Here is a 16050-nt window from a genome sequence, read left to right as displayed (position 1 = left end):
TGCTGCCTATCAGTGCAGCTGTGGAATACAGCTGAGACGAGGAGAATGACGAGAAGATTAAATGGGGTCAAATGTTACATTTTGGGCTTTAAACCCTTGCAAATTACTAATTACCTGCTTCAGGGTGTAACTTTCACATCAACTTTGGGTTACAAGTTCCAGATCACCAAGTTCAAGTTCAGATATTTTCTTGTGCACATTGAAAAGAATTGTTCAACAAATGATCATGCGGAACAAAGGTAACAAATTAATTCATGTGCAAGGCTATCGTGTTTTCCAGGCACATAGTGATATTTTATAGCACAATCAATAAACTATGTTACCTTCAGTTATAAAAAAAATGCTGTCTGTATAAAACATGACTTAAAAAATTTCACTTTGCAATTTGACTTCAGATTGGATTCTGTGTCTTTCAGAAGCTCCTACTCTTTTCGTGACTTCAGCATGTCATCATAACCTCATATTTCCATTATGCTGTTTACAACCATTCTTAAAAGAAGGGTTGGATGAGAAGTAGTGCAAATTGAATGCAGAGAAAGCTATAATATTTTATTTGTTCCTGGGTAGTTTTACCTTTACACTTTGCCAGAACCAGCTGTTTGAGGTCATTCATGATATATATGTGGTCCAAAATGAAAACAACTTGAACCCATCAACTGTTTTGAGGCAGCTTTTAATTTGAGTCTTGCATTGTGTTGTTGTTGGCAACAGTCTGGCAGCATGCCATCTCTTGACTTGAAAATATCTGGCCACTCAAATCTGGCAAAAGTTCTTCAACACATTGTGAGGACACGTCATGTCCACAGCCGTCTTGATAGCCACAGATTTTCTGCAGAATTCAATTCTGGAGTCTGGCTGAGTCAATGCAAATCTTTTGAAGAGGCACATTTTCCTCTTATGAAATTATTCTTTTATTGAAGTGGATATCTGCTTGGACTCACTGCGATACTGGAACATAAAAACCAATCCTCATCTTGAGCTTTCCATGTGAAGTTTTAGTTCATACAAAGTTTTGGTAAGTCTTGTATTATTTCTTTTTGTTTTGTCATTTTGTCCATGCTGGCCAAAGCTCTACTTTTTGTGTCTCTGGTATTCTATATTTATGACTTATTTTTAATAGAATGTACTGTATTTGTATAATAAAACCAGTTGGAGCTTTTGAAATCTCAGCAAATGAGCAAACACCAGAAGGATTTTATGAAGTCTTATTTCTGCATAATCAGATACACTATAATAGATGCCAAGGGATGGAAATTAAATCCTATGAAATGACATTTTACTTTTTGTTTTGTTCTCAAGCAGATTTTCTTGGTTTTCACCTTGCATGTAGAAACTTATTTATTTATTTATTTATTTTTTAATCAGTATGTGCACAACTAGACAAATGTCAGTCTGCTTTGCAGGCACCGTGCTGTCGTTTTTTGTCGCGAGATCTTGTAAACCTGGCCAGAAAGCGAAGTGGTAAAAAAAAAAATTTGCAGTTTTCTTACTCTACTGCAGATACTCCTTTACACCAAAGGCAGGAGATTGTGCCAGTCGGAGTCAAATCTGGAAAGTTTATGGTGAGAGTTGCGGAGTTTGAAATGTTCACTCGCTCACTCAGCCAGTGAGTGAGTGGATCTGAGTTTATATTCTGAGTTGTGCAGTTCTTTATAATTATGTGCCGCCCATTTCGAATCGCATGTTACCTCATCTGAGGAGACTGACATGTCATATATTTTGTCTAAATGTATGTTGTTACAAGAGACGCTACTTTATTTCTTCTGCAAAAAAAAAAAAAAAAAAAAAAATTGCTATCTGTGAAATGTTTCTGAAGTTGTTTTCCTTTTTGCATTTCAGTGTTTTCCTTTTTGCATTTCAGTGTTGCACATATTTTTTTTATTTCATTTATAGCACTGTCTATTGTGGACAAAGCAGCTGAATGAGTAACTTAGTCACAATCTACTTGTAGTTTGTTTAGTTGCCACTACATGGAGCTACTGCTGCAAGGTAGATTTTTGCTAACATAGAAAGTGAACTCACACTGCTTCTTGTGTTTCGTTCTTTTTGTGTGTATGTGTCCCTTCTGGCTTCTCAAGTCCCGTTGCAGCAGGTAGCCATTCAAACTGACCCCAATTCAAGTAGAGGTTTGTTCCTGTTAAATGTTAATTTCCTCTTTTGTAACAACAAATTGTGGCAAAGTTCCTAACATCATTTATTCGGCTGGGCTTCCACAAATGGATGACTTTTTTTTACATATCTATATGTAAATTGGCATTAAATGAATTTGACTGCACTGTATTGTAACCAAGTTTTCAAGACAATTTGAATCTCTCTGGATGACTGACCTGATCAGATTTATTTATTTCTGCAAATAAATTGTCTATGTTTATCTAGTAAAATGTCTTAAGATGATGTTTATTGTGAATTGTACTGAAATATTTATTGTAAATACACTGTACTGAAATAAATAAATTAACAGTTAAAACATATTCAGTTGCAATTAAGAATGGAAACTGAAAGTCATTGATTTTAGCTCAGTGCAGTATTAATTAATCACTTAATTAATAATAGAAAGCAAATTAAGACATGTGCACATGATCTCAGGAAGTTAAAAAAAAAACAACTTGGGAACATTTTTGTGTTGGTGATTGATCATGCATATCACCAAGTAATGGCGGCAAATGCATTTTTTGTCATAGAATTTAGGGACATCTACACAAAAAAGTGTCAATTACATTTCATCCCAACTGATTTGATGGGATACAGGAACTTTTTTTTTTGTATTGTTTTTTTTTATCAATTACTGCCGTTTGTTATGAATGGGTTGCGGGAGCAATCGATACAAACGCAGGTGCCAAACGTGATTGGCTGCAAGCCGGAGTCTAGTTATCGCCACCCCCTGCGCTCACTCCTCTGAACACACACTGTTACGTTCAGTGCTGCCTCGGCAGACTCCACTGAGAAAAGGGCTCAGTGCGACTCTCATTGAAGTCTGCTATTGCCAATAAGAATCACGGCCTATTTATGACGATCACATGATTCCACTGGGAGTCCAAGTGGTCCGCAGGGGGTCAGTGGGCAGCGAGAGACACAGAGCGCGGCAGAGGGAGTGAGAGAGACTGGGGGGTGGTGGGGGCAATGATTGTTCTTGGGAGAAAAGGAAACATGACTTAACAGAGGAGAGGACCTGAGTTCATGCACTTTCTTCTTCCATCTGGACTCTGCGCTTGGAGAGGAATGGATACCAAAGTGGTTCATCTAAGAAAGACTACATCTTAATCTGGTTGATGCTTTGTTCTTCAAACTGTTGCAGCCGCTGTTTGACTTCTCAACTCAAGCTGCAGGAAGATCTCCCGAATCTCTTTTTTGTTTGTTTGTTTTTTCTTAACATATTGTATACCAAAAAAAGGTGATCCACAGAGATGGCTTTGCTGCGTCTTTTTCATGGAGTAGATATAAACCTCTCGCGGTGGTGGATTTTGTGCTTCATCTGCTTTGTCCCATCGAGCAAAGTAAGTCTGCTGCAGTGGATTAATTATCTCCTTCGCGCACGTACGCACATGTCTGCAGATCTTATTAAGTCATCACATTATAATGTAATTGTTGAACGCATACCAGTAGGTTTCCGGGAGACACGCACATTCTCCCATTTTCTCCGCAGAGCGTGCTTCTGGATAATGGTGCAGACCGAGCCGGATATCAAGGTGCCTCGGCGGTTCTTCGGTCGCTTAATTTGCCTCTCCACACAGGTAGGTCAGGTGTTTAAAGCTAATAAATATCTCACTGATTACGGCCCAAATGTTAGTTTTCGCGTTGTGAAAACTAGCGCGTGCCAGCGCACTTTTTATCATAGCGGGCTTTTCTGCAGTGTCCCGAGTCCAAGAAAGTCTTTCCGCCGCCGCTTGCATCTCTGAGCCACCGCTCACCTGTGCGACGCGTTTCCTCTCTTCACCGCAGGGTGGCGACACGCAACCTGGCAGAAAATAGCCGGCAGCGTCTGCTGCTGCTGCAGCTGATCTCTGTTGTCCGCATTGTTGTTTTAGTGATTAAAATGTTTTACCTTCTGTGTGAATGACATTTATAAAACGAGACATGTTAACTAAAACTATAGAATAGACTACGCAAAGATTTCTAAACTGTGCCAAAGAGCTGAGAAAATGCACTAATTACCTATTAGCTAATGATTAGTGTAAGCCAGCATGTTCATCTGCTTTTTGAGTTTGGATTTCAAGGCTGTCTGTTTTTTTTTTTTTTTTTTTTTTTTTTTTTTTAAGAAATACTTTGTTTAATATGTTGTCACTTCTATGTGTGATACTCCACTTCCTCATTATGGTTTCATTGGTACGTCAGATGTTCATCTGCATCAAACACTCACAATATGTTTGACACTGTCAAAATGGATTATAATGGAGGACATAACTGCTCACACCGGTGTTGACTTTAAGTCAGACTGCTCACTGTTTTATCAGTGCTAATGACCGTCAGGACTCACTAAACCAACACACTAACAAACTGCAAGATCTTGTCTCAGTTCAGCAGACGTCAGCAGACAAACTTTGTGTGTCTGTGTGCACTTTTTCCCGCAGACTCTTTGTTTGAGTATTGTCAGACACGGGTCAGTGCAGCTGTTTTTTTTTTTTTTTTTTTTTAACTTGGAGTGGGACTGCTAACTAGAAGAGGGGGTGTCTGCATATAACTGTGTGTGTGCCTGTGCTAGTGATGCGGGACAAAGCTGTGTCTGAGAGGATCCATTTTCACTTGCCTACATTTCTACATGCCCAATCGCTGCATTTCTACTCAATCAAACAGATTAATCGCAATGGCTAATGCTTAAAGACCCGATGGTTGCCTTCTGCTGTAGCTAGAAACTGGTGCAGTCTACGCAAGGTGCTTAAAATATATGCATGTGTTAATGAGAGTGCATGTACATCATTCTGTGGGCAAGACCTTTATGACTGCCTCCAGATGGACCGCACAACAAAGTTCAAATCCCCAGTCAGTAGCACTGCTTGTGATGACACACTGTCTACCAGGCTGCAGAGCCAAACCATGTGTCTGGACTATATTTACTTACTATTAAAGCAGCTCACCCTGCACATGACCAAAAAATTATTATAACTCAGAATACATTCAAGATTGCTATTATTAAATTGCCTTTTAGTTTATGACAAATATGACACGTGAAATGCAAATAATGAGCTAGTGTCTACATTTGAGCTTGACTACATTTGATCTGTCAGGTTTAGCTCAAATGTGAAGCTTTGATCAAAAACCTTTACATTTTAGCTGCTGTTCGTTATTATTGTCCTACTGGAAGGTAAACTTCCACTCTGTTCTCTAGCAGCTTTTCTTCCAGTATTGGATCCATCTATTTAACCATTTACTCTGACCTGCTAGCCTGTCCTTGCTGAAGAAAACTCTTGACATGGTGGAGGTATGTCAGGGTGATTTGCCAAGTTAGCTCTCTGTCCCGTTTTAATTTTGGTCTAGTTTAACGGTACCGTCTGCCCTATGTTTGCATTGCCCCCAATGGTTGGTGACAAACTGATTTCTGTGGCATTCTTTCAATGTTATTTTTATTTCCTCTGGTTATTTTACAAGATCTGTTTTACCTCTACAACTCTTCAAGAGTTGGATATTGAAGTATTCTTTCCTTTGTTAAATATTAAATGATTGGTGAACACTGTACTATACATCCAGAACTTGGAACTTTGTTTTATGACATAACCCTGTTTTAAGTTTCACTGCAACAACGTGACCTTCATGACGAGGTCACAGTGAAGACTTAAAACTTCACTGTTCAAATTAGCAGTGCGCTTTAGAAATGGATTTTTATTTCAAAACCAAAAATCTTTACTCTCCCAAATCAAAATCATGCTTCATTTTCTATTGGTCAACCACATAAAACCCTTCTTAACTACTCTGAACTTTTCAGATGCAATATTACAACTACAGAGTAGGAATTTTTTACCAGGCAATTTAAATTGTGTCTTTCTGCTACAATAAATAATAGAACTATTGATATGTTTGGTGGTTGAGGGTTTGTCCTTTTAAGGGAATTACTAAGCAATCATCACATTTTGGAGAACTGTCCATTAGTTTCTCTTACCAAAGGACCATTGTGTGTATAAAGGTTTGAGGGGACAGGCTTGTGACCCCCTACCATGCTTCTGTATGGCCTGCAGTTATGCTGCCTGAAATGCAGTAAAACACCAAGTCTAACATAACTCACATTTTGCAGAGGGGTCTGTTTTGGAAAAGCCTGCTTTACTTTTAATTATGTCTTGACCCTGCCAGCAGAAATATACAAGTAAGGTCAAGGAGAACATAAAAAAAGAAATGGGGGAAAAAAAAAATATGTTATACGTTTTTATTCTAGACGAAATACAGCGAGGAGAACAATGTTGACTTTGTTGTAATTAGCAAAGACTTAGGAGAAAAGTGTTCCATTCTTGCCAAGGAATTAAAAAAGTGCTTGTTTTTTCTTGCATTCCAGTCATTTCTGAGTCATTTCCCACAAAGAAAAACCGAATATCAAAGCTACTAATATTGAACTTAATTCGCCATAATTTATATTCAATGATTTTTATTCAAGATTATCTAAAAGGAAATATTCTAGGAGCGAGGTAGGCAGTTGGGTCCTCTGAGTTTAAACAGACCAAGTGTGATAACAAAGATGTAGATGTGAAAAAGGATATTGTGTGAAATTATATACCAATCATCCTGTTAGAGCCTACTATATAAGACTGGAAGTATTGTTAAGACCTCGGGTTGTTTCAGTTGATTTGGTAATGCCATGGACCCAATTTCATGGTGTCAGCCTATTTACAATGCATCTGGAAATTATTCAGAGTGCTTCACTTTTTCCACATTCTGTTGTGTTACAGCCTCATTTCAAATTGTATTAATCTCTCTCATAAAACATCTGCACACAAATGCCCTATCATTCCAGAAAAAAACTACTTCTCTCATTTCTGTTTTTTAATGAGTTAGAGAAGCAGTGGTATGTTTTCAAATCAAAGCGTCGATACTCGCATGCTGACCATCCAGGGTGAAACATGGGGGTGGTAGGTTCATGGATTGGATCCGTTTTGCTGCTGCAGCTGAATGATTTGTCAACATTGATGCTGCAGGGATTTTTAAGTTCTTGTGTCTATGCATTTCTAAAATAAATGTAGAACAAAATTCATTCAAACACACAATGTTGTGAAAATGTTACAATATTTTAAACTTTAATCAGATGGCATTGCTTTGCAATAACACCAACATAGCAATTTAGGGTATTGCATCGTATAAATTAGTAGGAGATTACATTTTTTTGTTTTTAAGTGGACTGGATAATTATTGTGTTTTTTATGCTGAGAGTCCCTTTACAACATCATAAATCTCTTGAATCCATTATGGTAACATAAAAGATATTTGGGCTTATTTTTGCCTCACTGAGTAAAAGACCAAGTTTTATATCACCACATATTTCTTAAATTGTGTTTTGCTTGTTTGGGTTCAAGGTTTTCTTAAAAGTCTGAAGTTTTGATAATGACACAAAAACATTTTCCACTCCTTCTCTATATCCAAAGAGTAAACACTGCCGTTAAATGACTGGGATCCTTGTGTAGTTACTTAGATTGCATTCTAATTCAAAGGCTTCAGTGTTTATACAGTTTCTCATAAATAATTGTCTTTCCCCGTTTGTTCCTGTCCTCTTTTATTTTCCATCCAGAATATGAAATAGTAACCCCATATGAGGTTGACCACCAAGGTGTGTACATTTCTCATGAAATCGCCCATCACAAGCGTAGAAGACGACATCGATCCCTGACTTCAGACGCAGAACATCCAGACACTGACAGCAGCCGCGAAGCAGTCCACTTCCAGCTCAGGGGCTTGGGCCAGGATTTCCACTTGGAGCTGAGGGAGGCTTCGGAGAGCCTCATGGCACCTGGCTTCACTGTTCAGGTCCTGGGAAGAAACGGCACAAAGAGCCTAAGGGTTTACCACCAAGACGACCACTGCTTTTACCAGGGGTCGCTGAGGTCAAGGGTCAACTCCTCAGTGGCACTGTCCACATGCCTGGGAATGGTGAGTCTGAACACGCTCAGAATCAGGTTGCAGCCTATGCTGGATAGAAAGAAGGGAGAATATCCATTACCTAGTAGAGCTATACAAGAACTTTTATTTCACTTTTTAATCTTACAACCGCACACTGTGACGTATTTAGTTGGGATGTCCGTTAGCTAAACTGAGAAACTGTCAAGGAACAGTTGTGTTGTAGGCTGATGAAATGACACACAGGTGGACTCTATTTACTAATTAGGTGTGTTCTCAAAGCAATTGACGACACCTGAGTTTGTTTAACAGTAACTGAATTGAATACATGTGCCACCAATTCTTTCAGTCTTTTTTTTAAGTAGTTTAAAAATCTATCCATCCACTTCACAATTATGTGATATTTTGTGTTTCCATATCAAATAAAATACCATAAATACCTCAATGTTTGAAGTTGCAATATGGCAGAGTAGGTCACCAAACAGCTGCAACAAACTTATTTTTTGTTTTTGTTTTAATCTGCCAAGAGGTCAATTGAACTGAGAGTGCATATCTGGGCTATCTTGATTTAGTTTAGGTTTTGGCAGCATTTACATTTGTCATGAAGTGCTTTAATCTCACTCCCCGGACTACAAAATATCAGGAGTTTGGGAACCAAATAAAATGAACTGGTCTCGATAGTGTGATATATATAAACACACTGAAGCTCACAGTTCAAGAAACAAAGAAGTTAGCAACCCATTTTGGGAGACTAAGATTTAATCAAAAGTAAATCAGACAACATGGTCATATTACAGTTATATTTGTAAATTGAGAGGAGAAAAGTGGCATTTAACCCAGAAATACTTAATAGACACTAGGCACTGGACTACTTGATGCTCAGTGAAAGCCTTGAAAACTTTATTTGGTATTCCCCAAATATCATTTTACATGAGGTAATATCAGTGGAAATCTGGTGAAACACCTTATAGAAGTGACACTTGTCTATGCAAACCTTTCAGAATAAAAACAATGTACATTCAGAAACCATAAACTGTGTTTAATCCCATCTAAGTGTGTAAAGCACTACCTGCATGTTTTGTTTCAAACAGGCACCCCTCCCAAGTTTAATAAAAGTCTTTTTGTTCAGAAACTGCATCGCTAAAAAGAATTTCATACTTTTTTTGTTAGTTTGTGTAGAAGCATGGCCTGATTTTAACAGTGACCACCGTGGTCTTTGTCTGACACAAATATGATATAATACAAAACAATAATAATCCTGAAAGAATGACATTCGATGAGAAAATGCAAAAGAAAAGAAAAAAAGCCCATGTCCCCTGGAGGGCTCCGTTGATATAATTCTCTTAGTCTTAAAATCCTATACATATTATTTTCTCAGTTTTCACAAGGAACACTTTTTTAAATAATAATATGACTCACTTTAACCACAGTCTTGTGCTTTTCTGTCTTTAACAGTATTAAAAGCCTGAGTCACACTGGTAATGTTTAGATTTGTAGAAACCACTGCTCTGTCTGAGAATTGCCCTTTGAAACTCGAGGTTTCAAATGGCACATCTCAAGGGACACTTGCTCATCTGTACGTGTGTATCCGCTCAGAGGAGTTCCAAATAAAAGATTTAGTCATGCAGTGCCAATAAATGTGGTTCTCACGGTTGATGTTGGGCAGGACAAAGTGGGGCAATGCATCCAAAGGGATTTGGGATTTTTCTGGTGCAAGTTGGGGAACTACAATTATTTGTCTGCAATCAAAGATATCGAAGCTTCAGGGGAAAGATAAAGATAAGGTTCCCAAAATGTCCACATGTTCCATACCAGGCTCCGAACCATGTCGGTTTTGTTTTTATAAGCACATATTTTCACAAAATTATCCCACCGAAAGCAACTGATTGTAAGATAAATATTAACATTAATCTAGCTATTAAATTAAACTCCCCAGAAGAAGTACCTATAACACAAGTTATATTTACTTGTATTTCTAGTGGGTTTTTTATGTCGAGAAGATTTAGCTAGTTTTAGGTTAGAAGAAAATAATCATAGCATGTCTTAATGCAGGTGTGTCAAACTCATTTTCGTTTTGGGCCAAATCAAGATCATGAAAGCTCTTAAAGGGCCGTGTTGATAAAACCTGTTCACAAACTATTAATATGTCATTGAATTCTTAAAATTACATAATATTCTTGAAGATCTTTTCAGTCCCTTCAGGAACTAATAATAAATGCGACTGTTTATTTACTCGCTGTATAAATCATGGACAATCATGCATCAACTAAATTTTCAAGAAACTGGAGGGATTGATTGATATAAATTGGCAGTAAACAGATAAAAACTGCTTTGATAATATAATATTTAATCACACTTAGTGTTTAGTCTAGTCTGTGGAGGGCCACATAAAAAGCTACGGCGGGCCGGATTTGGCCCCCGGGCCTTGAGTTTGACACATGTGTCTTAATGCATAGGTGCATGTCTTATACATCACCATCAATAATTAAGCAGTGAATACATTTTTAATTCATTGATAATAATTTTTTAGAGAGATGCTATGCCACAGCCTACATAAACAAACAAAGAGCAAAGAGAGGACTGCTCACTTGTCAATAGTCCATAAGAGAGTCATCAATTTTTTTTTTTTTTTTTTTTTTTTTTTTTTTTTTTTTACTTCTAATGCTGTGGCTGATTGATGTACAAGTGTATCTCAACAAATGACATGATCACAAGAGTTATTTTAGTCTAGCTTGACAATAACATAAAAACATGACATCGATTCATTACACACAAAGTAATGCTTTTTCAGGCATTTATTTCTGTTCATTTGGAGGAATTAGTCTTAAATTTTTGTTCATAAAGAAGCTAGTTATTAGGGCTATATTGAAGCATATTAGCAAAAAGAATAGTGGAAGGAAAAAGCGTGTGTATATAACGTACATGATGAACAGGGCAACGAGGCACACGCCAGAAGTAAACCAACTGAGGCTTCCTTAAAACCTTAGCATTGTCACAGTCTATCTGCATCTTCTTTGTAAATGTAATTACTACAATAAATTATTATTATTATTATTTTTTTTTAGCCAATATTCTATTTTATTATGGATGCACCTATATAGGTTAAGTTTGGCAACAAGCAAATACTGGCAACAGAATCTCCCTAGTGAAACTAAATTTACCATGTTACAACTTTGATCTGCTTTTTGTTAACCGTTGTTGGGTCTTTTATCTTAAAGAAAAAAAAAAGTTGCTTCAAAGCCTTTGCAGAGCACAGATATCTCTGGTTGGTAAATGTAAAAAAGAAAGCATAAGAAGTCATATTTAAAAAAAAGATAATATTTTAAAAAAGAAAGATCAAGAGATGAAGGTTTTAAGGGTCTTTACAACAATAAATCCCTACAAGGGCAAGTGGTCATTCCAGTTTTGATAACAGTAGAGATATAGACCATGAAAGTCCATTTTCTCACAACCAAGACATTGGTGGAAGAAATATAGCATGCCAGTCTGACTAAGTTCACAATTCACCTGCCAAATATTTTCATACTCTGGATGGTCAGACAAAGGTGAAAGGAAACATCGTATTTCTGTTCCTTCTTTGAGTCGACTTTAAGTTGCTGCATCTTGTCTGGCTTATATTAGGGTGGGTATGACAGTGTCAGCAAAATGCTTTGCAGACATTTTCACTTTAGCAACATAAATCTTTTTTGTTTAGTTTTCATCTTACAGTCCCTCTGCGTGGAGTTGTGACGGTACATGTTATGTTCCTATGTGTGGCGAAGTTTCTAAATAAACATAAATAACATAGCTGATGTTACACCTCTATTTTTGCAATGTGTGTTTTTAAATAAATAGTGTAAAATGCAGAGATGCAGTGTAAGGGCTTAGCAAGTAACTTTTTGTCATACTACTGTCTTATGTTTCTGCTCTTGTCGTACTTAACGTTCAATGCTCCACAGACTAACCTTGATTAAATGAAATAAGATGACAAAACAGATGAGACTATCATCCTGTTGAAATCGACTCCAAGCATTCAACATCCTGGTTTGAGTTGTCAAGATAGTGGTGTTATGATTATGTACAGTTTACCAATTTTCTATATTAAAATTATTCCAAAACTGGTAGCATGACTGTAGACTACATAATTGTTTTAAATAAAACATGAATTTTAAAAGTAGTTATTTTTACAAAACCCTAAAGTTGTTGGTTTCTAAAAAGAACACCAGTGTCGGACTGGAATAATTAAATCTGACACAGGTTATGTCAAAGAAATATTGTAATATTGTAATATCTAAGATCAGTCTAGTATTGTAATATTTTTGGGAATAAAACCCGAATCAATACAGTTAATCAATAACTTTTTTTATTTTTTTAAATAAGATTTTGTCTATATAGTCATGTGGAAAATAGTAGTGGTATGTGGAAAAATAACATTTGGAGATTTTTTAAGACTATTTTCTAAAGTGCTAATAAGACATTAGTTGAGTAAAAAATTTAGCATTTCAGGATTTTTTTTCTCAAATTCTCATTGATATTCTCCCTTCAAATTCTTCTGTATGTCTTTGTACAAAGTTATTCTCTCCCACTTCTACCACAAACCTTTTTTTTTTCTTTCTTCTGCAAAAGTGCTGGTGTATTATTTTCGCCCTGAGGCCAGCAGAAGCAATGATAATTTTATGCTGCACACTTGTCCCACCTCTGGGATTTCCAGGATTATATGAGGGATGCTCTACTGATCTGATAGAGCTTTGAAAAGAGAATAGCGTGGTCTTGACATGTTTCTATATCCAATTTGTTGCATACCATTCATGAACAAATCTAGAAAAAACAGTCTTACCTGTTTTATCATGTGTGAATATCAATCATTGTTTCCCTAGTCAAGAAAATTAGATTTGAGGTGGATCAGAGTCGTGTCCTGGTGGAAAACCCCAATTAATTTGGAGAACTAAATAAGAGAGACTCATACTGCACATTCAGGTGCACCTTGTAATGCACTGAATGCCCCCCTTACTTTCCGTTATAGTTTTCTCACCCGCCCACCCCCATTCATGCTGCTGCTTGTCCGTGTGAGTCTTGACTCTGGAGAGCCCAGCTGTTTGCGCCCTCCCAAGAAGTGTTTCAGCATTTTATGACGGCTATTTGCACCTAGTGGAAGACAGTGTGTAATCTGATGACTCTGGCAATGTAGAACTGCGACCAATGTGACCAAGTCTCCTGAGATAGACAAAAAGACTGCAAAAAGTCACGTTTTGCAGACATTTTGTGCAAACTATTAAATCATTGAGAAAGTTGTGCTGTCTCCCAGCTTTTGAGGAAAGACAATTAAAACATATGCATAAGGGGATGATTATTTATTTTTTTAATACAGGGCTTAAGTCCAAGATTGTCTCCAGCTCTGATTCGCTCTCTCTATGTGTTCAACAGTAACTTTATGGTTACTTTTGCAGCTGACAAAGAAACACCTGAAAACAGGAACTGCTTTCCATGAGTCTGTTCTGAGGCCATAAAAAAATTAAAAAGTATGCACTTATATTTACACTTGCAAACATTCATCTAACTGTAACAATGTTATTGCCTTTTTTTGCATATACGCATAAATGTTATACTGTATTCAGATCTTCATACTTGCACATACTGCACATTCTCCAAACACTCTTTTTGTCAGACAGCTTTTACTATGTGTTTCAGGCCATTTTTCTGTCTGTAATGACAAAAGACCTCACACTCCACTCACCAAAAGGAAAAGGAAAAAAAGGGACTGCAGTCAATTAAATGCGTTTCAAAGAAATGACAGAATTTGCCAAATGCGTTAAGTCTAATGCTCCAAAGCCAGCTGAGTGTCAGCACAGATATGCTGCATCTATGGAGAGATTGAAAGAGACAATCATGAAAGAGGAGAGAAAAGTGCATCCAAGTCCCTGAGTCTGCAGTAGTCATTAGAGGATCGTTTTTTTTTTGTTTTTTTTTTTTCAGAAAAAGACAAATTTGCCAATAGATTAAGAGTTTGAATTTAACCTTTAAAATTAATATCTAAAATTAAAACATTTCCTCTTTACCTAATCCTAAAAAAGGAAACTTGTAATCACTGATGTACGAAATGGGGCATTAAAATTTTTGCTATCTTGATAAAAAAAAAACATGAGCTAATAGTCAAACAGTTGCTTTTTTATTGCCACACACCAATGTTGCAAATCACTTGTGCCACCACATCCTCATTGTTCTCAGTTGGATTGAGATGTGGTGCGTGTGGAGGCCAGTTAAGGACCATGATCTCATGTTTATGTTCAAGAAACATGAAAATTAGGAGACTTGAGCTTTGCGATGTAGCACTTTATACTGCCGGAAGTAGCCATTAGAAGACTGGTACATTGTGGTCATAAAGGAATAAACATTTCCAGAAGACATGCTCAGTTAGGCTATGATGTTTAGACAATGCTTAGTTAATAGTAAGAGGCCTACAGCCAAATATATCCACCACAGCATTGCACCACCACAAGAGTGAGCCATGAATGTAAGGCATGCTTTTATGTTTTACAACAAAAATCTACCATTGAAATGTCACATCGGATATTAAAATTCTTCACACCAGGGAAAATTCTTTCGATCTGTTAGTGGCCAATTTTAGTGAGCCAGTGGGAATTATGGCTTTAATGTTCTGAGCTGACAGAGGACCTGATACGGGCTGTTGCTGTCGTAAGCCATCTGCTTAAAGGTTCAGCAGATCTGCATATCTTGGTGAGAGCAAGTGGTACTTATTTTTCTTTTCCCTTTGACATAAACACTGCATTTTCATCCACACATAACTGGACATCTTTTCTTCAGACCATTTCCTGTAAATCATAGAAGTAGCTTGTCTTTTGTAATACTCAGACAAGCATGTCTGACTCCAACAACCAAAGTTATCTTATAAATAACTCTGCAAGATTTGCAAAGTTATTTGAAAAATGTATTCTGAAACTTAATTTAAAACATTTAACACAGTCAAGGCAGTAAACGTGTCTAACCTGAGTTGTAAGCAAGAATGTAAGTTGTGAATGAGTGAATGTTTCTCTCACTACGCAAGTCTTGCTGATAACTAGCAACTGACCTAAAACAAGAAAACAGATGTTAGGGGTGAAGAGCCTAGGCTAATAATTGAGCTGCGCAGAAGTTTAATGGGTTCAGGTTTGGAGTGACCAAAGGTCACATTCTGTCTAATTGCTGACCAAGACAAGTTGAGGAGCTCAACCGACAGCAGAAGCGAGGTAACATGCTGTAGCTATTAAGTGAGTTCAGCCCTTAGGCTATGTTCGTTAGAAGAAAAAAATCTACCTCCCAAGTGTGCAGGATAATTTCCCCCCTTGTTATCATTTTTAACTATTTTGTGATAATAAAAAAGCACCAAAGCCTGACATATTTATTCACTGCTGATGGATTCTTTGAAAAGTCACAGTCTGCCCAAGAGTAATGGAGTAAGTCGAGTCAACTTTTTGTTTTGTCTCTAGTCTGGTTTGATCCGAACGCAGGATGCAGACTACTTTCTGAGACCAGTATCACGTAGCCTGGCAGAGAAGGAGAACTTCACCGCTCCCGTCAGTCACCAGCCACACATCCTCTACAGGAGCGATGGAAACTCCTGGTCAAAGCAGAGTTATCACAAGCTGCAGAAGAGATCCACTGATGCATCTCATCACAAAGCACACAGAAGCTTCCTCTCCTCAACAGAACCCACCTACATGGCATACAAAGGAGATCAATACAGACCACCTGTAAAGCAAAAAAGTTACATCCACGTAAACCCGCGTGGGAAAATTAACAGCACGAGTCCTGGAGACCGACTGAAGCATCGAGAAAGCAGCCATCACCACAGAGATTACAGACACGGGGAGAGGCAGAGGCAACACTTCTGTGGCAGAAGGAAGAAATGTATGTAAGGGCAATTTCTCATTCATTTTCCAAACCAGCAACATTCATCTTCCTCATTGTGCTTACAAATATTTAGAATTTCTGCAATTGCTTTGAGCCCACACATCAAACAAAAGACTTAGAATGAAGACTTGCAGA

At 37.4% G+C, this 16050-nt stretch overlaps 1 protein-coding gene across 1 annotated transcript in view; it reads left to right on the top strand.

The window, feature by feature from the left end:
• Positions 1-3169: 3169 nt before the first annotated feature.
• The window catches only part of LOC129367757 (A disintegrin and metalloproteinase with thrombospondin motifs 16), a 48649-nt gene continuing 35768 nt past the window's right edge, over positions 3170-16050 (top strand). Inside the window, exons 1-4 of the mRNA XM_055042403.1 lie at positions 3170-3494; positions 3644-3731; positions 7703-8061; positions 15492-15912. Of these exons, the coding sequence (XP_054898378.1) occupies positions 3405-3494; positions 3644-3731; positions 7703-8061; positions 15492-15912 (958 nt within the window). The 5' untranslated portion in view covers positions 3170-3404. The remainder of the gene's footprint in view (positions 3495-3643; positions 3732-7702; positions 8062-15491; positions 15913-16050) is intronic.

This window comes from Poeciliopsis prolifica, unplaced genomic scaffold (genome assembly GCF_027474105.1).
Source record: "Poeciliopsis prolifica strain line A6 unplaced genomic scaffold, Auburn_PproV2 SCAFFOLD017, whole genome shotgun sequence".
NCBI lineage: Eukaryota > Metazoa > Chordata > Actinopteri > Cyprinodontiformes > Poeciliidae > Poeciliopsis > Poeciliopsis prolifica.
This window is presented reverse-complemented; position numbering and strand designations above follow the sequence as displayed.